Raw genomic sequence first — 27,016 nt, 5'->3', positions numbered from 1 at the left:
GGGGGGGGGGGATTGGGGCGCGGGGGGGTTGAGATATAATGAATCATTCTAAGAAGTAGAAATGCCAGTTTAGAGCAAATTCAGTTTGAATGTTTCTAGTTGTTTAATCTCAGCTAATGTCATATGAGTCCTACAAAACTCCTTACAAGCTGAAATCAGATTCACAAGCACTGGGTTTGGCGATTCACTTGTGTTAATAAGTATGCTAACCTCATGTATTAACCGAAACAGAGCATCATTCCGAAATCTGTGGGCGTTTTCCTTGAAGAAATTCAGCCACGCCACCTTGGAGAATGCCTGCAACTCCTTCATGGGGTGACTAGTAATGCATGAGACAGCAGAAATATAGTCATCATTCTCTAGCTTTATGGAAAACCTTTCTTTGATGAGAGGAGGTGGTGGAGTCCTATCTGCCTCAGCCAAGTGAATCCAAGTTGTTTCCAGCAACTTTCTCTGTCAAGCATTCATGGTTCCCACCAGTGAGAATATATATATATATATATATATATATATATATAGGAATTCTAAAATTATAAGCACAAAAGTAATAGAGTTAAAAAAAAAAAATTATCTGCTAGAGACAGAGGACTGAAGATGCTAAAAACAATTCTGTTATGATATGACTAAAAGGTTTTTGAGCCAGCACATACATGGAGAGACACAATTACAGATCTTGTTCTGGTCTAATATGGCTGAAAGGATATTTTTCTAGAATGCCCAAGTGCTTTGCAAGTCACTAAGAAGTCCGGAATAGATCGAGCTGATTAGACGAGGGATGATAAAACGGGGTGGATGATGACCTTAGGCTTGGAGGGCAGTACAAGAAAAAAAGAGAGAAAAAGGAACATGTATGTGTGTGCATGTGCATCTCTGCATGTGTGGGTTAAGGCTGTGCAAACCACTGATTCTCCGACCGTCAACCCAGTTAAAACCTGTGCAGCTCAGCTTCCAATGGTAGGCAGAGGCAGGTGTGTGCATGTGCATCTCTGCATGTGTGGGTTAAGGCTGTGCAAACCACTGATTCTCCGACCGTCAACCCAGTTACAACGTGTGCAGCTCAGCTTCCAATGGTAGGCAGAGGCAGCGTTGGATTTGGCTTTAGATTTTCGACAAAGGTTGGAGTTGGCGTCAGAAACTCTTTCAGATTTTTGACTTTTTCCAACCCAACCAGACCAAAAAAAGAAAAGAAAAGAAAGTGAATATAAAACGATGTCGTTTTGAATAAAGTCCAAAACAGTGTCATTCTGAAGAGGCTGTAAATTCCTCCGAAACCCTACTGCGCCTGTGCCGTTTTGAGGCCTGTTCTCTCTCTCTCTCTTTTTGAGCTCTATTGAATCTTCCAGACTCCCCCTCCCAGAAATCTCTTCGTCAGACGAAACCCTACTCCCATTCCCAGAAAGATCTTGAATCTAGATGAAGACGACAGCGACGAAGAAATATTCGTCATCTTCATTTGAAGAAAACCGAGATCTCTTCTTCTTCAACGAAGATGATGACAAAGACAAAGAGATCTTCGTTGTCTTCGTTGAAGGCAAACACGATCTATGAAGATATCTTCGTCTTCGACCTCAGCACAAACTATTCTGATCAACTCTACCTCTGAACTTTCGAAGGCTGAAGCGGCTGGGAAATCACCTCCGTCAGAGGTGATGTCGGAAGTTTTCCAACTGTTCCGACTCCAGCAAAGATAGAAGCTAGAATGGGCATTTCCATCTCCAACCGAGTTGGTGCCCACCCCTGCTAGTGGTGTGGGTGTGCATGTTTGTATACCAGGGGAACATCTTGAGCTATAACTATAAAATTTAGTCAAACATAACCCAAAACAAAGTTTAGGCCCTTCCATTACAAATGATGGAACATCTAGCTATCCCATGAAAATGTAATTACTTCCTGTCCCCTGCATAGCATTTAATGAACATTAACCCTGCTTACAATAGCATCTGAACTTGGTCAAAATAATTTGGACATAAAGGACCATTTCAAGATTTCTGAAACATTTATTTATTTGTTTTTTTGCCATTCGTGCAAACTGTTCTTTTTGCTCCAATGGATAAATACTATAGCAGATACAAAAATTTCCTTTCCATAAGATATCAAAACAAGCACTAGATAGTAAATTATGCCATGATGAAAAATAAGAGATGGAGACGAGCAGTACCTTTCCAGCTCTAGAAGCATCCAATATCATTCGAAGATGGCGTTTTGCATTGAAGTGATACCCATGGTGCAGCATCCTTCTGTAAATATTCTCAAAATCATCCCACCTCTTGTCTGCAATGCATGCATCTAACATGGTGTTGAATGTGTAGATATCTGGTATTACTCGAACCCTGTAATCAGATTTCCTGCTGATATGGTTCCCATCTTCTGACATCTTGTGGAACAGTTCACTTGCTTCATCAAACATCCCATGTGCTAGGTAAGCTTTCAGCATTACATTATATGTAACAAGATTTGGGGAGCAAAAGTTCTGCATTTTATTGAAAACGTATGCTCCATCTTGAATGTTTCCAGAGTCAAAACAAGCTTGAATTAAGCCGGTGTAAGTCACCACTAGAGGCTTATTAGCAACTTTGCATATCTTCTCGATCTGAAAAAATAATTAATATGCAATATGCAATCAAGCTGCTTAGCCATAACCCATAAATAGAATTAAATTATATACAGAATAGAATGTACAGTCGAGGAAAGTAGCTCAGCAAGATGTGATTATTGTAACCATCCCTATACTTTCTCTCTATGGCTGCCAAAAAAATTATTAGCTGGGGCTCTCGCATGCATGACTTTTGTTGATATCTGGGACAGCAAAGCAGCGTGACCTTTGAATCACATCATTGGACAGGTGAGCCATATATGATAGGCTACCTTAAACTACCATATGCCAATCCCAAGAAAGGGGCCAAAAGGAGTATCATACATCACTGTAGGAATGTTGTACTGGGCAGGAAAACTGCCGAGGTCCACCATTATATGCTACATTGCTCTCAATTTATTATGTGGAGTGGAGAAGCAGATGGGATATTCATTCATCTTGAGCATTACCCAAAAAAAAAAAAAGAGAAGAAGAAAAACATCACTAAATTGCTTGATCCACAGGCAATGCTCTAGTCCAAATATTATTTACTTTGTGTAGGAGTTAGGGCATGCACACTTTGCAGAAGCAATAATACAAAGGAACCACTTCAGTAAGTGGATAAAGGAATATGACAGTACAAATGTCATATAGATTAGAGAATGGTTCATCAATGGCCAGGACAATGATGTCTACTTAACCATGATGTAACCCCAAGTACAATTTAACAGTAAAGATTTTGCTATGAAATGTCTTAGGTCTTACATATTCTCCTAGTGACACTTTCGTGATAATGAGCCTCCGTATTTTCTATCTATCAATTCAGAATATTGTGAACAAACAGAATATGCAGAATGATCTAAAAAGTTAATGCAGATGAAGCCTATCAATTCAAGGTCTATGCCTAGAGCTCAATGATGAAAAAGAATTGCATTTCCAAGCCTAAGTCGTTCAGATATAAGACTTGTTTGCCTTGGTATTGATTTTAGCGATAACAGCTAACATCTACGGGGTAAACATTTTAGTATTGATTTTAGTGATAACAACTAACATCTACGGGGTAAACATTGGTGAAAGCTGTGAAGAACAAGCAAAAACAAAGATAATTCACCATGTGCTTCAAAGCATGTCATTCAGCTGCCTTAACTCTATGAACTTAATACATTCATGCAAGTGTACAGCCCATGCACTCAAATGAAGTTCTATCAATAACGTGGATAGGGATCAACAACTCCGTTTCTTCAAACGCTACAGAGATTAGTGAGCATATATAGCAGTTCTACACTCATCTTTATTCAGAACAATTCACTCGAGGCTGAAGCTAGATATGTTCCTACCACTAACTCTGTTGATGAGGACGAGGCTTTGTGGTTGGAAAGAGCTTTTGAGGAGAGTGAGGTGATAGAGATGCTGAAAGCACTTAACGGCAATAAGGCCTCGGGCCCCGATGGTTTTTCCCAGTCTAGTTAGGAGGTTCTAAAAAAAGATGAAATAAATGCTTTTCATGAGTTCCATGCTCGCAGTAAGTTTGAAAGAAGTCTCAACACATCTTTTATTGCTCTTATTGCCACGAAAACAAGTGTAATACCCCCATTTTAACCTAAGATTGAGAACTCCTTAATAAAGGCTTAAGAGATTAATAAGAGACAATAGTAAAGGTAGCAATTAGGCATGAACCCAAAAAAATGGAGGAAAACAAAATTTGGGAACATTTGGTGAAATATGGTTCAATACCATTCAAATGAGAGAGAGTGGACGATATGTGCGGGAAGCCACGTAGGATAACAGGAAACCCTACCATTTGAACAAGAGAGCTGGACCATTCGAACAGTATGCACAAAAAGTCAAGTAGGATAAATTGAAACCCTATCGTTTAAACGACTCAAAGACCATTCTAAAGGTGCCATTGTCATGCGATTTTGATTAAGTCCAAAACTTGCAAACACGGGAGAGAGCTCTATTTAAACCCCATGATAAACCCTAACACCCATTTCACTCGTCCAAAGCCACCAACAAGAGAGAAAGTGAGTGAAGAAGAGAGAAAGAGCCAAAAGAGAGGTTTTTGGAGGTTTGAGCTTCAAATCTTCAAGGAGCTTAACACCTCCTCCCCCCTCCCTCCCTTCTTTTCTTTGGTCTATTTCGTTTATGCATGCTGAAGTTGTGATTTATGGTAGTGTTTATTGTGTGTATATGTTAGAGTTGTGGTGTGGTGAGAAAAAGCAAAGGTTATTCAATGAAAAACCTTAAGTTTTGGTAGATGGTATATCATATCTTGGATGGATGAGACCAAGATCGAGTTTTAGGCCCTGTAATGAGATTGTCCTTAAGGTAGGAGTACAGTGATGAGTAGATTTAGGATATCTTGGAGTGTGGTTGGTGAAAGGAAATGGAAAGGAAGGAAAGTTGGTAACTTTTGGATTTCTATTGTAAAAGATCTCGTTTTGAGGTCCTTAACAGTGTTAAAGGAGGAAAAGGAAGCATCTTTGAAGGCTTTAAAGCCACTGGGGAACTTGTAGGAGGAAAAAAGTGAGATTTTTTGGAGGTAGAAGACAATAAATAGTGTATTGCTCTAATGCTGTGTGAATCATTAGAACGGTAAAACCGTTCTAATGGTGTGAACTGTTTGAGCATTGTTCAGACAACGTTCTAATGGTACTTGGCAGAATGTAGAAAACTTCAGAGTTAAGTGCTAGACTAGGGTTTAGGATTTAGACGCCCAATTAATGATAAAATACATTGCAGATGAGGGAACCGAGCACTTCAAGGGAGATTTTGTAGAGGATTACTATGCCCAAGGTGAGTAAACTCACATGAAACCCTAAAACAATGATTTTTGAGAATATGAAATATGCATCTTCTCCCTAAGTGGGTGTTTCTCTTGTATTCTCCTTGTTTACTTGGGTTATGCCCCTCTACAATTTAATAAGATTGCTTTACTTCTCAAAAATAGGAATGTTATCCACTAATGCAAGTTGACATACCAGCCTAACAAAACTTAAATACATAGGAAATCTACAAATAAAAATGTGAAAAAGTAAGATGAAGCAAAACAAAAAGAACCTGTTCTAATGCTTCTTGGCACCTTCCAGCACTACAAAGACAGCGAGCAAGGTCATAATAAAGAGCTGCAGAACCTACTATCCCTCGTCTTTCCATGTCTTGAACGGCAGACACAGCCTCATCGGTTTTACCTTCTTGCCAAAGTGTATTCACAAGAACTGTGTATAATAGAAGTCGTTGTCATAATGACACTATAGACAATACTATTTAAAAGAAAAGAAGCTAAATAAAGTACCTTTATATGTTAAAGCATTTGGAATAGAAGATTTCTTCAATTTTCTGAAAAAATCATGAACCAAGTTGTACTTGCCACATGCAAACATCACCTGCTCAAGTGAAAAACACTCAGGTATAGAGTTTCCTGGTTAACAATCGCAAATTAAAAGGGATATTCAGGACAATCCACAAAATAACAAGCAACCCATTACCCGTTTCATAAATCCTAAAAAAATATGACATATGAACTTTAGACAGAAAATGTATATATATATTTGTTAGAATATAATTAAATGATTAAATTAATCTCTTCCTATTAGCTTAAGATTTTAGGACAAGTGGTGATTTAATATGGTATTAGAGTCCAAGGTCCTGAATTCCGTCAATTCACTACCCATTTAAATTAAATATTTCACGTGTTAGGCTTCACCTGTTAAAATGAAGTTGATCCCATGCGTGAGAGGGAGTAGTGTTAGAATATAATTAAATGATTAAATTTATTTCTTCCTATTAGTTTAAGCTTTTAGGACAAGTGATGATTTAACAATATTTCTCCCGTTGAAGAATTGAGTCACATATTTTATGAACCTTAGGCTATTGTTGCCACATCAAATTACACTCGAGAAATTTGAACATCGATTGAAGGCTATGACTTTAACTCAATTACAGTTAAATAAGTTTCCCCTTTATGTTCTGAAGCCAATTACGAAATTAAAAACATAAATATGAAACCAAAAGTATATTATGAAAGGTTAGCATGAGCCACAATCTGAAGTCTCATTAGGATATTTCATTATGATCCTTTAAAATGGCATATGTGTGATTTTGAAGGAGTGGGAGAGTTGGGTGAAGGATAATTTTACTTGGAGGAGTGGGAGAATTGAATGGAATGTCATTTTTGTTCGGCCCGTTCAAGATTGGGAGATGGATATGGTTTTTCCTCTCTTTGATCGGTTGTATTCTTGCAAGATTTCCATAGGAGTGGCAGATCGTATGAGCTGGATTTCGTCCAAGAAAGGAAAGTTTGAGGTTAAGTCGCTCTACAAGGCTTTGTCCCACTCCAATCAAGAGGTGTTTCCTTGGAAGAGCATTTGGCGCACTAAAGCTCCTATGCGAGTGGCTTTTTTTGGGTGGACAGCGGCTCTAGGCAAAATCTTGACACATGATACTTTGTGTAAGAGGAATATAGTGGTTATGGAGTGGTGTTGTATGTGCAAGAAGTCCGGAGAGACAGTCGATCATCTTCTTCTCCACTGTGAGCTTGCAAGTGCTCTTTGGCATTCGATTTTTATTCGGTTTGGCTTGCATTGGGTCATGCCTTGCAGGGTGAGAGACTTGTTCGAGAGTTGGTGGTCTGGAGGTCGATCCCGTAGCGCAGTTGTGTAGAAGATGATCCATCTGTGTCTTATGTGGTGTATATGGAATGAAAGAAATGCTAGATGTTTTGATAATTCCACTAGGACTATAGAGGAATTGACCCATTTTTTCCTCTTCACTCTTTACTCTTGGACGGCCGCTTGGCTAGCTCCTTTAGAGATTAGCTTTTCTGATTTTCTTTTTCATTTCTCTTCCTCTTAGGCGCTCTCTATTTATACCTCCCGTGTAAGTGGGTTGCGCCCCTTTGCGTTTTTGCTATATATTACATTTACTTATCAAAAAAAAAAAAATGGCATATGTGTAATTTTGACTCAAAACTTTGGATGTCTGCAATTGTTTATAACTTTTTAAACTTTTCAAATGGTTGTTACAATTCAAATAAAAAATAGTAGAACAACTATCAGAACAAATGAAGTAAATTCCATACCAGAATTCAAATTGTTAATATAATAGTAAAATAATGGGCAGCAAGAAACAAACAAGAGGCAGCTATTACCTCCATGACAAGTCCATATGTTGTAGAAGAAGGATGTTGCCCTTGTTGCTTTAACTGCTGCAAAACCCAAAATGCTCCTTCCCATTGTTTCCGCTGAACACAAGCATTTAGGACCTACATAAAGAAAAGAAATATAAGACAATATATATATATATATATATATATATATATATATATATATATATATATATTAAACAAAACGATTTCTCGATAAGTAAAGCAATTCATTTAGAATGTGAAGGGGTTTGGGCCATGAGTTAGAAGAGAGAAGCATCTTATATGTAATGGTGGAAATTAGAAAAGCAAGGAATCAATAAACCCACAAAAGAGAAATGACAACCATACGCAGAGTACATTATCCATGCCTAGAAAAGACGCAAATGGTGAGCTCAACCTCACCACAGATATACCCACCCCTTCAACAGTAAAAGCTTTCTTCTCTAACCATGGAACAACAAATCAAACACAAGGGAACAACTCTTCAAAAGAACCAATCAGCTTTATGAACAAAGCACTCACACCAACCTGAAAACAACTCAACCACCGAAGATGGAAGGACCAATGACACACCAAATATAGAAAATACAGTCAAACAAATCTCCCAAGCAAAGGGAAAAAATAACAAAAGATGGAATGAACAAAGCACTCACACCAATCAGCTTTATGAACAAAGCACTCACACCAATCAGCTTTTTCAAATGTGTTTTTCAATGTTTTTTCAGATGTGTTTTTATCATCCTTATCCTATTCAATATCTAAGACATCTGAAAAAACACATTTAAAATGTGTATCTGCACACAAAATATCACTCCAAAGTTGGACTGACTGACCTTTACCTATTTTGGACAAATGAACCTTGATATCCAACTTGTTTTTGTCCCTCCCACAAAACTATCCCATATGACAACCACCCTTGTCAGCTGGTCCAGCCCTCTACCCACTAACCATACTCTTACCACACACCTCCAAAAACCATCATGTTAAACCACAACCATTTACCGAAAAGAGCTTAATTAAATAGCCTCAAATTCCTTGACATAAACCAACTTGATCTAGAGAGCACACTGAGCTTTAAAATCATCAAAGAACGCCCCAAGAAAACTCTCTTACTGTTTCTCTAGTTGATCTGCAATCAAATAAAAGATGGTGAACAAAGGCATAAATGAGATAAGCAAACTAGAGAAGACACTTTCAGTCAAAATAAACTTCTTTCTCTCTGGAAGGTATTGCCTCTCCCAACCTGCCAGCCTCATCTCAAGTTCTAAATGATAGGATACAAACAAGAGAATGCTACAAAAGCGGAGCTCAAATGCTGACAGATATACTTAGGACGAACCTATCATAAAATCCAAGATCTCAGTCAAACATTCATGTCTCCTACCTCTCCAATAGGCACAAGCTCGATTTTCCTATATTTACTCTCTGTCCCAAACTGCCTCAAAGCAAAGCAATAAATGATGCAAATAATGTAACTGCTCCTTATCATCCACCAAAAGCAGGAGCAACATCTTAAATATCCCTGCCTTGAGAGTCCTGCTTGAAAGGCCAAAAACCACTTTCCTCCACGCTACAGCCTAATAAGCTCTACCATCACCTAATTAAATAACAAAGGTGAGAATGTCAGCTTGACTAAGGCCCCTGTGGCGGCTAAAAAATCCCCAAAGGATATCCATTGACAAGAAATGAGACTCTAAATAAACAGATGCATGAAGCAATCCACTACCTGCATCTGATTACATGTCAACCTAGCAATACTGTCCTTAGTCCAAATATTCATTCGACAGAAGAATCCAGAATCTGTCTGCTGTTCTCATATACATACAATTACACACACACAAGAACATTGCCGAATCATTACATTTCTTACCTCCAATGTGGTAGAACTATATAAGTTGCAGGGACAACCGATCACCTCTTCAGATCATCCCAAACACATGAAATATAATTCTTCTGTTTATATTGAACATGGGATGGGAAATCAAAGAACCTTATTGATGTAGGATCAGAGATCCATTTTAATAAACAAGCAAGAAATAAAAAGAAAAAAAAAAAAAAAAAAAAAAAAAAAAAGAAAAAAAAGAAAAGATCCCTAATCCACAAGGATTGGCCTAAAAACCAAGTTCTCGGCCAACAAAGAGTACTAAACTCCAAACAGATTCATAATACCAACGATCAAGACACTACTGCATACAACAAGCTACTTTTAACCATCAGCCAACTTGGCTCCTAATCTATCTTGGCCAAATATAATTAAACCCATAATAAAAAAATTAAAAAAGAATCCCAATAACAAAAACCGAAAAATCTGACCCCATTCCAAATTCTCTAAAACCGTTGCCTAGGAATGCTCAAGCACCCTATCTTACTAATAATAAAAAGGGGCTTAAAAGCTGCAAAGAAAGTCAAGCTGCTCTAATTTATTGACTAAAGTTTCAAAAATATTTTTTTTAAAAAAAAAAAAAAATCCTAATAAAGCTTCTTCCTTGTCCCCATTGCTCAGAGTGACTTGTTTTGACAAAACAAATTAATTTCTGTCTTCAAAAATGTTATCTAGCAGGTATAGAAAGTATCCAATCACGCTGGTTATCTAATCTGGAAAAGCTCTAAGGACAAGAATATTGAGATTCAAAAATGTGTAAAACCTCTGATACATTTAGGCGTCTTATAATAACAAATTATGGAGGCAATTATAGACCATTATCTTCTGCATATGGATTTCTACCAAGCATTACTCACCGCATTGTAAACGACAATATCTGGTTCCAACCGTGGGTCCCATTTCCCAAGTGCCTCGGTTTTGAACTTCTTCTTGGGAGTAGATCGCATGCTATCAATCACATCAAAGAGTTCCTTCAAATACCCCGCTTGTCCAAGAGAAACAGCAATACAATGATAAGCGACTAGGTCCGGATACGAAGACATGTGTTGCTGGAGAGGAATGAAAGAGAAAATATATTATCGTTCCGTCAAACCTTCCTCTTTGGCTCCTCACAAGGTGTATTGCACAAGCAAAAAGCATGCTATACACACTGAAAATAAATGCATATTACCTGCATTGAATGAAAGACATTGAGTGCCTCCACTGGTCTATTTGCCTTTCCAATTACATCAAGTGCAGTCGTGTATATGAATCTACAAAATGAAGAGGGCATGCAGTCAAAACATACTTATGCATAATGACAATGATCTTCTTAAGTCATTCAAGAGGCAAAAGAATTTTCGGGTGATATGTAAATTATAAGAACTTTTACTTCTATAAATAAGGAAGCTATTAGTGAAAATGTCTTTCTTACAAGTCTTGCAACCATAGATGACAAAAACTTATCCTTGTTGTTTCATATAAGGGTTTAGCAGTTCCCATGTATAGTAAATAATTGAACAAAGGCAGAAGTGATCCAAATGATACATGACCCAAGTAGGCATTTAGAAATCATGGCCTGAACTTTTTACTCATTCTCTGACATTGTTGCACCATTACACATCCTTCACTCTCATACATTATACTGTGATGAGAAAAATCTCAAGATCACCAAAGGCAACTACACTAGAAATAGTACTTGGACAAGAAGGCCAACAATGAACCCCATGAATCAAGTTTAATTTCAGTGGCCTGAAAAATGACCAATTTACTAGGTTAACAGCTCTATGGACCTTTTTTTCCATTGTTGTTAAAAACTCAAGCCTTGAGCACAAAGGCCTCATGTAGCCTATACACAAAGCACAAAGTGCAAACACGTACTTGATCAAATTAAAAAAGCAATCTTTTTCATGCAATGTATTACCATTTCCAAAAGAAAGATTGATACTACATAATCAAAAATGTCTTAAAAAATAAAAATAGCAATCTATTTAGCTTGTTAGATCAAATAATTAGAGGATTGTCATGCTCTTGGCAAAATCCTTCGAGGGCGGCCTTTTTTTGCGTGGTCGGCGGCTCTTGGCAAAATCCTCACCTTGGATATCTTAGGAGGTCGCACGTCATTGTGATGGACAGATGTTGCATGTGTAAGAGGAATGGGGAGTTTGTGGACCACCTTGTTCTTCATTGCGATGTGGCTTCTGCTAGTTGGAGTTTCTTTTTAGTCGTTTTGGGATGTTCTGAGTTATGCCTAGATGTGTTGTTGATCTATATGACTGTTGGTGGAATTCGGGAAGGCTGAGTGTTGCGGTGTGGAAAATGGTGCCTACGTGCTTATTTTGGTGTTTATGGAGGGAAAGGAATGATAGAAATTTCGAGGATAGGGAGAGGTCGTTGGGGGAAATAACATCTTTGTTCTTCGAAACTTTGTATCTTTGGATGGCAGCGTATGTGTCTCCTTTGTCAATTAGTTTTAATGACTTTCTTATTCGTTTTGCTATTTCTAGTTAGGTGGTTCATTTTATATACTTCATGTGTACTTAGTGGTGGTGCCTTATGCTTTCAATAAGATTGGTTTATTACTTATCAAAAAAATAGTTAGAGCATTGTCCAAATGCATGAAGGTAGTGGTCTAAAGTTCTAAAACCTTTGTAGGCTATTTAATTTCTTAAAATCCATAGAAACAAATTTAATGAAATTATCAATGGGAAGCAAAATAATTTTTTGATAAGTAAACAAATCAATACTTAAATGGGAAGCAAAATAATCAATCATATCAAATGAAATTTAAACACAAAAGTAGATACTATCATCATATTGTGTACTTCATCAATTGTACTTTTTGCGCATCACAAATATACCAATGGTGGAAGAAATTATAAAATTCAAGCAAAATTGTAGATAACTTGTAAGTTAGTTATTTAAACCATATTGCCTCGTATTATTGACCTTGTATTAGATATTGTCAAGGTCTTAACTCCTGCATAAGCTCATTAACTAAAAACAGACAAGCACCTTTTTGTAACTACAGGAGCTTTAATAAATGCTTAATTTCAGTTAAGAATTTTTACTTTGATATCTTGACAACATTTAAGAAAAAAAGTACCATCATAACTCCAGAGACATAAAGATTAAGAAACTCGCAGAAGCATGAGTAACATTCCTGCATGAATCCACAAGTACATGCACTTCAGACAACCGTTTGAGGGTGTTTGGCATTGTAGTCAAGAAGCGTTGATGTCACTTTTGCCTTAAAAGGCCACAAAAAAGACTTTAAAAAGAAAAAAGTTTGATCAAGATCAACTACTTTAGAAGCTCCTAAGGGCCACAAATTGGTTGGAACAAGAAGTTAAAAATGGTTTCTCCTCATAAATCTGTGAGGACATCGGCCAGATGAATTATCACTGACACCTTCTGTGACGTCCCACATCGTCTGGGTATGGAGATGAGGATGTGCTTAAATGTATACCGCACCCTTAATGACAACAACGCGTTTTAAAGCCGTGATGGTCATGATCCCATTAGAACTCCGCAGTTAAGCGTGTTTCTGCTGGAGTAGTACCAGGATGGGTGGCCTCCTGAGAAGTCTAGTTTGAGGAAGCTAAAAGCGGACAATATTGTGTGTCATTGAGGTGGGGTGTTATAAATGATATCAGAGTCATTGCCCAGCCTGCGATAGGAGGAGCGTGTACAAGCCCATGAAGATCGCTAGCGGACACTTGCTGGGACGGACGCCAAGAATGGGCTAATCCCATGAGGGTCGCCAGCAGGGACGCTGGGTCCTAAGAGGGGGTGATTGTGACGTCCCACATCGCCTAGGTATGGAGATGAAGATGTGCTTAAATGTATACTACACCCTTAATGACAACAACGCGTTTTAAAGCCGTGATGGTCATGATCCCATCAGAACTCCGCAGTTAAGCGTGCTTCTGCTAGAGTAGTACCAGGATGGGTGACCTCCTGGGAAGTCTGGTTTGTGGGAGCCAAAAGCGGACAATATTGTGTATCATTAAGGTAGAGTGTTACACCTTCTCCATCACTACTCAAGGTCTATGCTACAATGACATTGACAACCAAGACCAAAATCCTAACACCACGGCAACAACTATCATGGCCTAATCTGACATTGTTGGCAGTAATGCCACATACGGCTACAAACCACACAACCATCAGTCCCACCCTGACCACTTCCATTTTATTCCTCTATACCCCATACCCACATCAATCACAATAGCATATCACTATTATATGGTAATCACTTATTCCAAATATAAGAAATTGCATAACTGATAAAGATGCAATCTTGACAATAATGTCATTGATGCATGGAATACAAGGATTGGCTCTTTTTCTCCTAGAGATCTAGAGATAAATAGTCCAATTGCAACAAGTTATCTTGAAATTTTGCTGAAACATTTATATGTAACCTATAAAATGATTTTAAACAATAATAGTATTTTTGTGATAAGTAATATGAAACAATATACTTTGAATATTCAAGGGAACACTTTTTTTTTTTTTTTTTATCAAAAAAAGAATATTCAAGGGAAGGTTTTAGCTCAATGAAATTGTGGTACCTTTCAGAATCACTGAAATGTACAACAAATTCATTACTCGAATGCTTTAATAACAAATGCAATGTTCATTAGAATGAAGAAGAAAAAAGGGAAGAGAATACCTGAGCTTGTGGGATTTGAAGCGCTCACGCATTTGAAGCCACTCAATGACTTGTAGCACCCGCCTCCAATTTCCCAGTTTTCCCAATATCTGGATAACCCTCAATATAGAATGATCTGAGAATCTGATCCTCGCACTTCGCATTGTCTTAGCAAACATCCACTCAGGCATGTCTATGTCTGCACCATTCAACCTGTTAAAAAAAGCTACTTTAACATCAACAATCATGACAATCTCAAATTATGATAAATTAGCACTACATATGAGATATTAATATTAGTAAATCACATAAAGGAAGATAAAAACTGATACAAGACATGACAAGCAAAGCTGCCAAAATGTTATCAGTAATCATTTTAAGGAAAGAATTCTTCCTGAGGGTACAAAAGCACAGAACACTGTTTCACAAACTTATGATGGTATCTTTCTGAAATCAAGCTTTGAAACAGCATATTTTCTGTAAACAACTAATGAAATCTTAACATACATTTTTCTTTCAAAAAAAAGGAAAAAGAGAAAAAAATTCCTTTTCGTTGCCCAAAAGGTTTATTTCCATATAATCTATCAATTTAGATAATGGACCAGATTACTAAACAAACTTAGTATACATAATCATACCACCGAAATATTGTTTACCAAAATAAGAAAGGTATTATAACAGCACAAAATTTGCTCTGAACAGTTCTAAATTAGCATTCTTAACTCTTCTTTCTTTAGTCATTAGGCTGTTGGTCTGGCTTTGATGTGCTAGGCGCTTTGATTTAGGCCTTGCATCCTGGTTTGTTTTGTTTGTATCCCGTGCTTGTTTTGTATTCTTTGATTTTGGTTAATAAAGCTTACCTATAATAAATTATAAAAAATAAAAACCTCTTCTTTCTTAATTCATGCCACCATAATATTGTTGACCAAAACTCCAATCCGTGATGTAAGGAAATCACAGAAAATTTGTGAAATTAGTCCAAATAGATTGAAGCTCATAGGTGCACACAATACAGATGATTAATAGAAGTGACATAGCATATGAGAGAGTCATGCATGATGGACCACATTATCAAACAAAAGGCCAACCCTGTTCCTATACAACATTCTGTTGCATACTGGTTGAAGTCCAACTAGAGGGAATTATAACCAAACTACAAGACATACCAAAAGTTCTTGAACATATTGTGCATCTAATCATGATGTAAAATACATATAATCCCATAGGCTTCTGAATAAAATTTTACCTTATTTGTTGATTACTAATTATAATGTCAAAGCAGTGTTAAATGAGATAATTTGTTCATAATTAGGGACACTAGGAAGAAAAGAAGATAGAGTGCAGACCGATATGCTAGCTTCTGGATTCTATCTTCCATTTCTACCCGTGAAACTCGTGGCTTGTCCATGACATCATTGAATTCATCAAAAGTTTTGAATGCAGCTCTTTCCACCTCTGAACCATAATCATCAGCTCTTTCAGAGAAAGCCTTACGGCTTCTAGTTAATTTTCCATTATTATGCACGAATTCATTAGTAGTAACTTCTTCAACTTGGATGTATTTCCTCTCAAGTCCACCATGCAATTCCTTATCTCTTCGAACACCAATTTTCTCTTCGTTAAAGGTTTTCCGAAATGATGTGTGATCTCGTTGGCTAATACCAGTCCCCTTCTTTCTCAACATGCCCACAGAACCAGCATCATAAACATGTTTCCCTTCGATGTGGCTACTGTGGCGTTTGCTTTGAACAGGAGCCAATGCCCTTGAGCTTCCCTGTGCATTATAAGCCTTTGTACTTCTGTACAGGTTGGAGTATTCCGATTCTTGTTCCATGCTACTAGTCTGGTGTTTCGAGAATATTCCCTTTGTTATCTCTCTCCCGGGCTTCTTATTTATTTTTGTGTTTACGTTTCCTTCTTTGGCATCAATCCCATCCATTAATTCTGTACTTACTTGACCTTTGTAGTTAAGTTTACCTCTTAGCCGGCTTTCTTTGCCCATGATTCCAAGTGCATTTTTAGAGAGCCCTTCTTCTTCTACAACTTTTAACACCTTATCTTGATCCAAAACCCCCTCAAACTCCTTCAATTTTACTTTCTCTTCACCTCCTTCCATTGGTGGTGTCCTGAAAAGATCCTTATCTACTGGATTATCATTCATCCTCCGCTTTTTTGAATTATTAGCTTGTTTTTTGTCCCTACTGACCCTAACCGACTCCATAGTCTTCAAATACTCATCGAATGAGGGCTTAAACTCAACCTCTTTCTCGAGAAGGTCACCGCGGACCAACCGATTGTCGGATTCTCCCTTCAACAAAGCACTAATTGTTCGGGAATTCTGTATTTTGACACCATGAACATGAATCTTCTCATTCTTCGTCACATTTAAACCAATGGGAAAAATGGGTCTCCGAGGAATCAAAAATCCATATGAACAAAACGAATTGCAGGCATAATTTGAAACAAAGATAGTATTTCTTTCAAAGTAAGAGACACCCATTTGACCATTTGTCATAATTAACCCCACCATTTCAGTTCAAACCCCCACAATTTCAGAACCACCACAAACCATCCCTACTAACTTTCCAGAACCTTGCTGAGCTACAAAGAGAAACAACTGCTATGAACACAAAAAAACATAGAGGAAACAACAAAAGTAAACCGAATTCAATATTTTAAGAGGACTGTAAAGAGCAGCACACTATAACTTACAGTGCCCGTTTGGCTACAAGGAAACTTGTTCCACGCTCCAAAAACCGTGAAATCCGTTACTCTGAGAACAAAAGAGATATTAGAAAGATCAAAGATGTGATGGGGAGTCGGTTAGCTTTGCAGTCATGAACCCGGAGAGTGACGAGTTTGCGGATTGCACATTTGCAGCTCAGAGCACCACAACACACGTGCGTTTGCACGTGCACAGTGCACCGATAATTGCTCAAAATTTTATTAATTTATATTTTGCATATAAATCCACGTTTACACAAAATTATGAGTTTTTCTCTTCACCAAAATGCTACAACCAAATGTTTTCCTCATGAGATAGTTCTCAAATAATGTGTTATCATTCCATCCATGCTAATGTTGGAGAGGGTGATTCAGATTGTTTGAGATTTTCATATTTATTTTCTTAAGTTTATGTCAATTAAAAAAGTGATACTCGACCGGTGGAACTAATGATTAAATAATAATTGTTAATGTACGGAAGACCACAGCGGCTTTAGGCCACCTTTCTGGGAAGAGCTTCATATGCAAAAAATTAAGAAAACATTAGAAGCTCGTCGGCCATAGATTACCGGAGAGACTCCGACGCCCAAGTCAATAGAGGGTGAGAATGAGATTTCCCTCTTAATGAGAGTATTAATGATAAATTGATAATGTGTAGAAGAACGAAATTGTATGCATTATTCTGGAGTTTGCTGGAGGCAAAGACGGATTTAGGGAGAACTGGCAGTGGCCTAGTCCCTCCCCCCCAAATTACAAGAAAAAAACATTTTTAAGGCAAAAAATAAAATAAAATAAAATAAAATGTATTTTTTACCAATTGGTCCTTCCCTAAAAACATTTTGGTCATGGGTCCCTCCAAACTCAAAGATGGCTTCGTCCCTGGTTGGAGGGGTCATGGTGGCTTAAGCCCATTAGGTCACAAACTGGTTAGGCTTGATATTGAGAGTGGGCCTTATTCTTAGGTGGGTACTTACTAGATCCTATAGAAATCTCCCAATTTTCTTTAATGATTAGTAAATCTATCCATGAAAATTTTAAGATGTATGTCCTTGAACCTGCGGATGGCCCTTGCTTAGATTCTTTGGCAGCAAAGTAGCTGAGCCTTACAAGAGTTCCCTAATTTACTTAGATGATTAGTAAATACATTCATGGGAATTCAAAGATATATTCTTGGGTCTTTCTCTGCCGTCGGTTGTTGATTATTGGGGCCTCCTAGAGTCCCTTGATTCTTTTGTTGATATCGGGGCCCTCCTATGACCACATGTCAATTTTTTATTGGGTTGACGGGAACTTCTGTCAATTTTATAGACGAATTTTGAATGGAAGTACAATTTTCGTTTTAAACCATAAGTGAGATTCCATTTACAATATGAATTGCAACCAAGGTAGAAAAAAATAAAGTCTTTAAATCATAAGGGGAAATGAGCGTTTAACCAAAAATCCATCCCCTGAAAGCTAAAAGAATATAGAATAGTCCCTCAAAACATGACATGCCACATTTTTACATTTTTTTTCTCACCCATTATAGTTTCTTTAGAGCTTTCTTTGTTCTTCCACAATTCGACTCTTTCCTTTCTTTTCGATTTTCTCTCTTCGTGTACCAACTTTCTTATTTTTATTTCTTTCTTTTCTCTGCCAGCAAAGAATCCAAAAGCTTAAAAGATACATATAACAAAAAACCAAAGCCTCAAATAGACTTAGAGCGCTTGAGATTGCTTTTGAGAAATAAAGCTTTTGAGTAAAAGCTTTATTTTTAAGATTTTGTTAAAAATGTGTTTTGGCCATTTTTAGGCTTTTTGGACACTTAAAAGTGCTTTTAATTTTTTTACCAAATGAGTAATTTTTTCTTCAAACGGATTTTTTTAGTGTTAAAAGCATTTTTAGGCCACGTAATCCCAAACAGGCCCTTAGTATTTGATAAATAATCTTTCTCTTCTACTTTTATTTTTATTTCTATTAGTTTTTAGGAAAAATTACAGTTTACTCCCTCAAAGTTGACAGTGTTTTTCAATTCGAACACCAAAGTTTCAATTTTTGCAATCCACCCCCCCAAAGTTCCAATTTTTTGCAATTTGACCAATTGTATCTAAAACTTCCCATATTACCCCTAATTTTTATTTTTTTATTTTTTTATAAATTTTTTTTTAAAAAAAAAATCAGGGTGGCTTGACCATCTAACCATTTTTGCACCCTCAAATTTGTTTTTTTTTTTAAAAAAAAAAATAAAAATTATAAAAATAAAAATTAGGGGCAATATGGGAATTTTGGGATAATATTGATCGAATTGAAAAAAAAAATTGGAACTTTGTGGGGGTGGATTGCAAAAATTGAAACTTTGGTGTTCAAATTGAAAAACGCTATCAACTTTATGGGGTAAACTGTAATTTTCCATAGTTTTTAGGTTGACTAATTTGGTGTCCGAAACTGTAATTTTTTCTTGGTTAAAGCTTCGTTTGCAAGAGCGTTCACTTGTGTCCGAACGTCTGCATTACGTTAGTAAACCCGAGAGCTCCGTTGGCTGCACGTTCGCTGTCCGTCTGAATGTGATGAGTTACATAGTAAAAACTAAGAGCTTTGTTTGCTGCATGTTCACAAGTCCATTCGAACGAGTGAAGCCACGTCAGAACGGAAGTCACCTCCGTCCGAATGGAAGCATGTTGTTGCCGCATTAGGGGGTTTTCCATCTTCAGCTTAGACTTCTATAAAACCTTAGTTTTGTTCGAACGAAACCGTTAGCCATCCTAACACTACTATAGATTTTTCATTATGAGGTTTTCTACTTCAGCAAGGAAATCTAATTCGTAGTTGCTTAATATATAGGACTCTTTAGAGCAACAGAGAGACAAAATTTCATATTGTGCTAAGAGAGAATTATCTGTATTCAAAGCTTTAGAGCTATTTTCTCTTAAAGTGTTGTTTTGTTTGAAAAGCCAATTTGTTCATAAAAAAATAAGAAGTCTATTAGAGGATTTGATAAAGGAGAATCACTTCAAGAAGATTGTCGAGCTAAAGGACAAGCAAGAAGCTTGTTGATCTTACAGAGGGTTGTAAGTGTCTTTGTGTCTGTAATCTGGATTTTCTTTTAGTGATTTCCTGTGTTTGGCTCTTCCGGAGAGGTTTTACTTTTAGAGAGATTTATAAAATGTTTCCTTTTTATCACAAAATATTTGTGTCTGATTGATTTACTGCTTTCTATTATATTTGGTGAATGATTGCATGCTTCATATTTTTAAGGAGAAACTTCACTGAAGACCTCCGAACTTCCACCCGTTTTGAAATACCCCCTAAACTTCAAAATCTCTCAATTTAGTTTTCTAAACTTTTAATTACTTTCAATTTGGACCCCTCCGTCAATTTTAGCCATTAAAAATACAAAAAAGACCAAAATATCCATGATTTTTGTTTTTTTTGTTTTTAAATAATAATAATAATAAAAAAAACGTTTTGGAAGTTGGAATTTTATACAAAAGTCAGGGGTATAAATGTCATGTAACGTTTAAAATCTGACGAAGGGGTCCAAACTGAGAGCAATTGAAAGTTCATGGGACTAAATTGAGAGATTTTGAAGTTTATGGGGGTTTTATCAAATCGGGTGGAAGTTCAGGGGTTTTCAGTGAAGTTTTCCCTATTTTTAATTATGCAAATTTTGTGATAAACACCTATTCACCTCCCCCTAGGTGTATTTGGAGTCTATTTTATATTTTTTTAAAAAAATGCAAACATTTTAGCGTTTGTCAGGATTTAACAAAATTTGTAAAAATACTCACACCTAAATCTTTTCAATTTTTTATTTTATTGTTTTATAGTAGGAAAAAAAAAAGAAAAAAGAAAAAAGGAAAGTATTGGGAAATTTTGACAGAATTCAAAAGAAAAGCCTAATAGAGGGGTAATATTGCAAAAAATTAAAAGTTTGATATATTAAATTGAGAATTTTTGGACTTAAAGAGGTTATTGTTAAGTGAAATTTTCCATTTTTTTTTTTTTTGACATGTCCGCACAAGAAGGGGGGAAGGAGATTCTAACTAGTGATCTCCGCTTCATTAGGCGTGATCCCAGCCGATTGAACTACCTTTTTTTTTTTTTTTATCTAAACATTAGAAAAAGGAAGATAAAATAACTCACTAAAAAAAAGGTAAATCTATAATAAATTCATGAGTCAACTTGTAAAAACTAATAAAACCCTCAACTTTATTTTTATTTTTTAATTTTGTTCACTTTTAACTCCTTAAGTTTATCGAATAGGCGTCTTAAACCCTTTCGATACATTTTTCTCCAATTCCGTAGCATCCATCAATCTATTCTAAAACACACCGTTTTGCCAAGTGACAAATCATTAGACACACACAATTTAGTCAATCCTATGTGTCACTCATCGTATTGTAAAACACATTGAAACTCTTGGGATGCCCTTGGCTTTCTAGTTTGCCCAAAGACCTGGGGAATTTGGTTAATCTATGTTCTGGTTCAAGCTCTCTGTGTTGCCTCTGAACTTAATCAGTCTGCACAATTTGCCCTTTTTTCAGGTTGGCCACGAGAATGGTCCGCAAATTAACCGCTTACCGATTACCGACCACCTACCGACGACGGCTGAACCGAAATTAATTGTCAACCGATTTTTGTGGTTCAAAAATCAATATGAATTTTTTATACCGACGTCGGTTCGGTTCGGTTAATTGGTATAAAATTATTTTTATCGATTAACCAAACCGAACTGGTAGGTTTGGGATTGTCTGAATCTACCCATATTTTTGTAGGTTCTATGTAGATAATCAATTTTATATCCTGTAATTTTCCATTAAACCAAAAGTTTCAAATTGTTTATCTATTATTCGAAGTTCTTTCTGAAAATATATGTGAAAATACATAGTTAGCATTCATTAAAGCTTGTAACCAATTTGTGAACTGCATACTAATTTAAAACCATGAGAACATAAAGAACTTTACACTTGTTAAAGCTCTTTACCTTCGTTAAAGCTCCAAGCCTGTACATAAAATTTGTTATTTAATTTAGGCCCCAAGAATGATCTTAGCCCAAAAAAACGTATTCAATAAGTTATTTTTAGACTTCTTAGCCCAAAAAAACAAAATGTGAGCCCCCAAAACAACCAATTTCTAGCTCATTTAAAAATAACATTAACTCAATTAAAAAGGCACACAGTTAACTGATAAACCGACCGAAATTAACCAAAATTTTTAAAATATTTTCTTATCAAAATGCTATAGGTGAATTAACCGATTTAACCAATAAATGCAGTTAACCAACAGATAATGACTTTTTCGAACATACCCACCCCTAAGAATGGATATGGAATTGAACCATTCGTTTTATTAGTTTTGACTGAGATTTGTTATAAACTTATTAATTTTCCCGTTCTCCGCAGAAATGTCATTTGGCCAGGGACGGTTATGTGCCTTTTGCCCGGGTACCCGATGGCGATGGGACTGAAATTTGTCTTCCTACAAATGGAAGGGCAATTTCGTCTCTCTATGTCATTTATGAGGGTGCGAAAGCGAAAGAGACAAAAAGTCAGCGAGGGAAGTTGCATTTTCTCATATATTTGCGAGACGATTTACTACTCATTTGACGAAAATGGCCTTCATCTGGGACCATATTCCCCAAACGTGCGTTGTGGGGCCAGGCACACAATACGACCGTTGTCTCTTCCAGTGGCAAAGGCCACATTCAAATTTCAAAAATTCAAAATGTTTTGCAATAAAGCTAAAGCTGCCATTTCTCTCGTCAAATGCACTATGATCTTGGAATTGGAGCCGTCATCACACTTTCCCATTCAAAGAACAATCACCAGCTCCACCTCCCCCACTTCAAAACCCCCCACCCTCCACAAAATCCCCTGTTTTAAGCCATTTTCTTCTTTAATTATGGAAAGCGCACTTTTTAGCCAACAGGCAACACCCTTTTCCTCAAATGCTTAAATAGTGTAGAAGAGATCAAACAACGAAAAGGGCTTTTTCTGAAAGAACCCTTCATTACTGAATGTGTGAATGTTTACTTATTTGTCTGTATTTGCATCTGGGGGAATAAAAATCTGATGGTTTCTGTTGGATAGTTTTTCGGATTGCACAAACAGTTTTCTGTTAGGTGTTCCGATTCCGAAAAGCTACGATTTTTGTTTGCTTTCAACAATGAGAGAATCAAACCCATCAGTGAATCGGGCGAAAGCGCCGAAATTTGCCGATCAAAATCAGATACCAAAGCCTCAAAACAGCAAAGGCAATAGCAACCCTTCAAGGTTGCGGTGGGGGTCTCAGATTGTGAAGGGCTTCTCGGGCGACAAGAAAGCGCAGGCGCAGCAGGCGACGGTCCAAGCCAAGAAGCAGCCGCTTACCGGCTCCGACGGCGCGAACCAGAAGAACCCATTTGTGCCTTCCCACTCACGCGTCAAGCGGTCGCTAATCGGCGACTTGTCGTGCTCGGCGAATCCCAGCCAAGTCCACCCGCAGGCGTACCAGACGCACCGGAGGCAGTCTTCGCGCGATTTGTTTATAGAGCTAGATCATCTGAGAAGCCTGCTGCAAGAATCGAAGGAAAGAGAATTCAAGCTACAAGCTGGGATTTCAGAATGTAATAGAAATCCAAAAGTTTTGGACCTTGAAAGGGAACTAGAAGTGAAGAATAGTGAACTAGATGATCTTGTTCGGAAAATGGGGTTGTTTGAAGCAGAGAAAACAAGCCTTTTGGAGCAGATTTCAGCGCTAACTTCGATTTCGGAGGTTTCCAAGGGAGAAGACAATGAGAGTTCGATAGCATTGTCATCGCAAGGCCATGAAATGGAGGTTGTGGAGTTGAGGCGCCTGAACAAGGAGCTACAGCTTGAAAAGAGGAACCTTGCTTGCAGACTTGCTTCTATGGAGTCTCAGTTGGCTTCTGTTGCTAAGGCTTCCGAGGTATTCTCGGCAACTGTTCTTTGTAATGTATATATTTGGTGGTCAGTTACTTTGTCTGTTTGGTTACTGAGAAAATGTTAGAATTTTTATTTCATTGACACAAAGAAAGAACCTTTTTTTTTTTTTTTTTTTTTTTTTTTCTTCTAATCGATTTAGTTTTGCTATTTATCCTAGTTTAGATGATTGAGGACCCGGAGAGAAATAATTTCTAATTGTTTTAGTGTAACTTAGCTACGTCTCCTAGTTTATACGCGTACAGTGCTATTTGTCCTTCTTCAGATGACTTGTTCGTTTTTCATAAATGGATAACATCAAATGATAGAAAATATCTTATGTAGTTTCAATGGCGGACTTATTCTTTATTTTATGCTCCTAATAATTCTTCAGCGAATAAATAGGTAGTGAGTTTGATGAATACATTGGACTGGCTAAGCCTTAATTTATTTTCCTCCCACAGTCTAAACATTAACTGTGTTAATCTGGTTTGCTTTGTTTTGTAACTGTACTCTCTGCCTTCTTGATAATTATCAGAGCGACATTGTTGCAAAAATTAAAGCTGAAGCATCTTTGCTAAGACACACAAATGAAGATTTGTGCAAACAAGTTGAAGCACTACAGATAAGCAGATTGAATGAGGTCGAGGAGCTTGCTTACTTGAGGTGGGTGAATTCGTGTTTAAGAACCGAGTTGCGCAATTCATGCTCAACAGTGAGTTCTGATAAGTCGTCTAGTCCCCATTCAATTGAGAGGAGTGGTGAATCCGTTGGCTCGTTGTCTTGTCTAAGCAATGAGTACTTAGAATGTAGTAGTGCAAAGAGATCAAACCTGATAAAGAAGTTAAAGAAATGGCCGATTAGTGATGAAGAGTTGCCAAATGTCGAATGCCCAGATGGTCTTGTAGATAAAAACTGGGTTGATTTGGAGGAAGTCAGAAGTCCTAGGAGAAGACACTCTATCAGTGGATCCAAATGCTGTGAAGAAGAGCTGATACCAAGTGCGAGAAGGCAGTCTGATTGTTTTGTATGTATAAAAGATATGGAAAAGGAAGTAGAGCCATTAGCCTCTCAAAAATATGATTTGGGTATGGTTCATAGACCACAAGTTTTTAGAAACTTCCAAGAAGCTAATAAAATTTCATCTTCTTTAGATGTTGAGAAAAGGGCTTTGCGTATCCCAAATCCTCCTCCAAGGCCTTCATGTTCCATTTCTAGTGGACCTAAGGAAGAAGGTTCTGTTCTAATTCCACTGCCTCCGCCACCACCTCCACCTCCCCCACCACCTCCCAAGTTTGCAGTGAGGAGTACTACAGGAGTGGTCAAGCGAGCCCCCCAAGTAGTCGAGTTTTACCATTCACTCATGAAGAGAGATTCTAGAAAGGATTCTTCAAATGGTGGAATCTGTGATGCCCCAGATGTCGCAAATGTTCGTAGTAGCATGATTGGAGAAATTGAGAACCGATCCTCACATTTGCTTGCTGTAAGTGTTCACTCTTTTCTTATTCTTTCTTCAGTTAGAATATTTATTTATATGGCCATTGAAGGAGTTTAATTTGATAAATGATAATAACTCCAAAGTTGTTTTCAAATTAAGATTCCCTTCTTAACTGCTGGGAAGTGATAAAAACTTATCTTGTAGCATGATTGAAGTTGCTAATTGAGAAGTGAAATTTTCTTCTCCTATCTTCTTGCCTATTATATGAAGCACAAATGATATGTACAGTTTCATAGCTTTAATATTTGTTTGTTTAGTACATAACCTGGTTCATATCCTTATTGAAGTGTATTTATCTTTTGTAATGTAGATAAAAGCAGATGTTGAGACTCAAGGGGAATTTGTAAATTCATTGATAAGTGAGGTGAATCATGCAGTTTATCAGAATATCGAAGATGTTGTGGCATTCGTGAAGTGGCTAGATGATGAACTTTGCTTTCTTGTAAGTAGATCACTGTTACTCCCATAATAACTATTTTAATTTCATAATTTTTGTTCCTGGAAGTCTTAAAAAATTTCATCTGCTCTTTCTCTAGTTTATTTGGTTTAAAAGCCTATGGGGATGTGACTATACAGGCATATGTATGCGAAGGATAAACAAATTCAAAGACAATGCATTAGGCAACATCTGTATAACTAAATAGCTTTTGATATTGATTACTAGAAATAATCTCTACAATCTTGTCATCCGTTGGCATCATGTCTTTTCTGCATAGTCAGTCCCAAGCTAGAATAAAGGAGGTTGACAGCCAGCATGATAACGTTTATCATGTCCCGTGTGTAAAAGAATCATGTAACCAACCAACCCAAATTAGTTGGGATTAAGGCTTAGTTGAGTTGAGAATTTTACTTTTGAAGTTAACATTTTTGGGTTTAGTTTCTTGGGATCGTTCAAGATTGTTGTTATATTATTTATGTTATAATGTAGATAACAGTTATGTGGATTCTCTGTTTGCTTCCTTCTTGAAGGTGGACGAAAGGGCCGTCCTAAAGCACTTCGATTGGCCAGAAAAGAAAGCTGACACATTGCGAGAAGCAGCATTTGGGTATCGAGATCTTAAGAAATTGGAGTCTGAAGTGTTGTCTTATGAGGATGATCCCCGACTGCCTTGTGACATTGCACTAAAGAAAATGGTTGTCTTGTCTGAGAAGTAAGAATCTGATATTTTCTTCTCTGAATTTATATTGGTTTTCCGGAAATCATTCTTTTCCTAGGATTCCAATATATTATAAATGCCAACTTGTTAACATTTCACACTATTAGGATGGAGCGCATTGTTTATAACCTTCTCCGAACGAGGGATTCGTTGATGCGTAATTGCAAAGAATTTCACATTCCCACAGATTGGATACTTGATAATGGTATTATAAGCAAGGTAAACCTGATAATGCTTTTCATTGTTTAGAGATCATATAGTGTGCAGAGAAATTCTGTAAATCGGGTCCTGACTATTCTAGCATGCTTAGGCTTCAGGCTTGTAAGAATACATGGGTTCCATTTATTGCTACCTCTTATAGAATACTTTGAGTGACTACACTTGGCAATTGATTGAACCACTTATGTTACAGATAAAGTTTGGCTCAGTCAAGTTGGCAAAGATGTACATGAAGAGGGCAGCAATGGAACTTCAGTCAAAGGCAGCTCTGGAAAAAGATCCT

General features: G+C 37.1%; 2 protein-coding genes across 3 annotated transcripts in view; one reads left to right on the top strand and one right to left on the bottom strand.

Moving 5' to 3' along the window:
• Window positions 1-12: 12 nt before the first annotated feature.
• EMB2279 (pentatricopeptide (PPR) repeat-containing protein) lies at window positions 13-17,123 on the bottom strand. Of its 2 annotated transcripts, none has more exons than XM_059581654.2 (10): window positions 16,949-17,123; window positions 15,583-16,837; window positions 14,258-14,449; window positions 10,772-10,853; window positions 10,458-10,649; window positions 7,722-7,835; window positions 5,868-5,958; window positions 5,633-5,790; window positions 2,159-2,590; window positions 13-453 (listed from the first exon to the last, which is right to left on the bottom strand). In XM_059581654.2, the coding sequence occupies exons 2-10, from the start codon at window positions 16,764-16,766 to the stop codon at window positions 70-72; spliced, it is 2,829 nt and encodes a 942-aa protein (XP_059437637.2). In that variant the 5' UTR covers window positions 16,767-16,837; window positions 16,949-17,123; the 3' UTR covers window positions 13-69. The 2 variants fall into 2 exon arrangements, with proteins under 2 accessions (XP_059437637.2, XP_059437638.2); XM_059581655.2 differs by having other exon boundaries at window positions 15,583-16,832.
• Window positions 17,124-22,703: 5,580 nt separating this feature from the next.
• LOC132171389 (protein CHUP1, chloroplastic-like) overlaps window positions 22,704-27,016 on the top strand; it is a gene marked incomplete in the record, with an annotated part of 5,129 nt that continues 816 nt past the window's right edge. The window contains 6 exon segments of the mRNA XM_088510672.1: window positions 22,704-23,866; window positions 24,398-25,342; window positions 25,668-25,799; window positions 26,327-26,508; window positions 26,622-26,733; window positions 26,927-27,016. Of these exon segments, the coding sequence (XP_088366798.1) occupies window positions 23,105-23,866; window positions 24,398-25,342; window positions 25,668-25,799; window positions 26,327-26,508; window positions 26,622-26,733; window positions 26,927-27,016 (2,223 nt within the window).

Source organism: Corylus avellana, chromosome 1 (genome assembly GCF_965113065.1).
Source record: "Corylus avellana chromosome 1, dhCorAvel1.hap1.2, whole genome shotgun sequence".
In the NCBI taxonomy this organism is placed as follows: Eukaryota; Viridiplantae; Streptophyta; class Magnoliopsida; order Fagales; family Betulaceae; genus Corylus; species Corylus avellana.
This window is presented reverse-complemented; position numbering and strand designations above follow the sequence as displayed.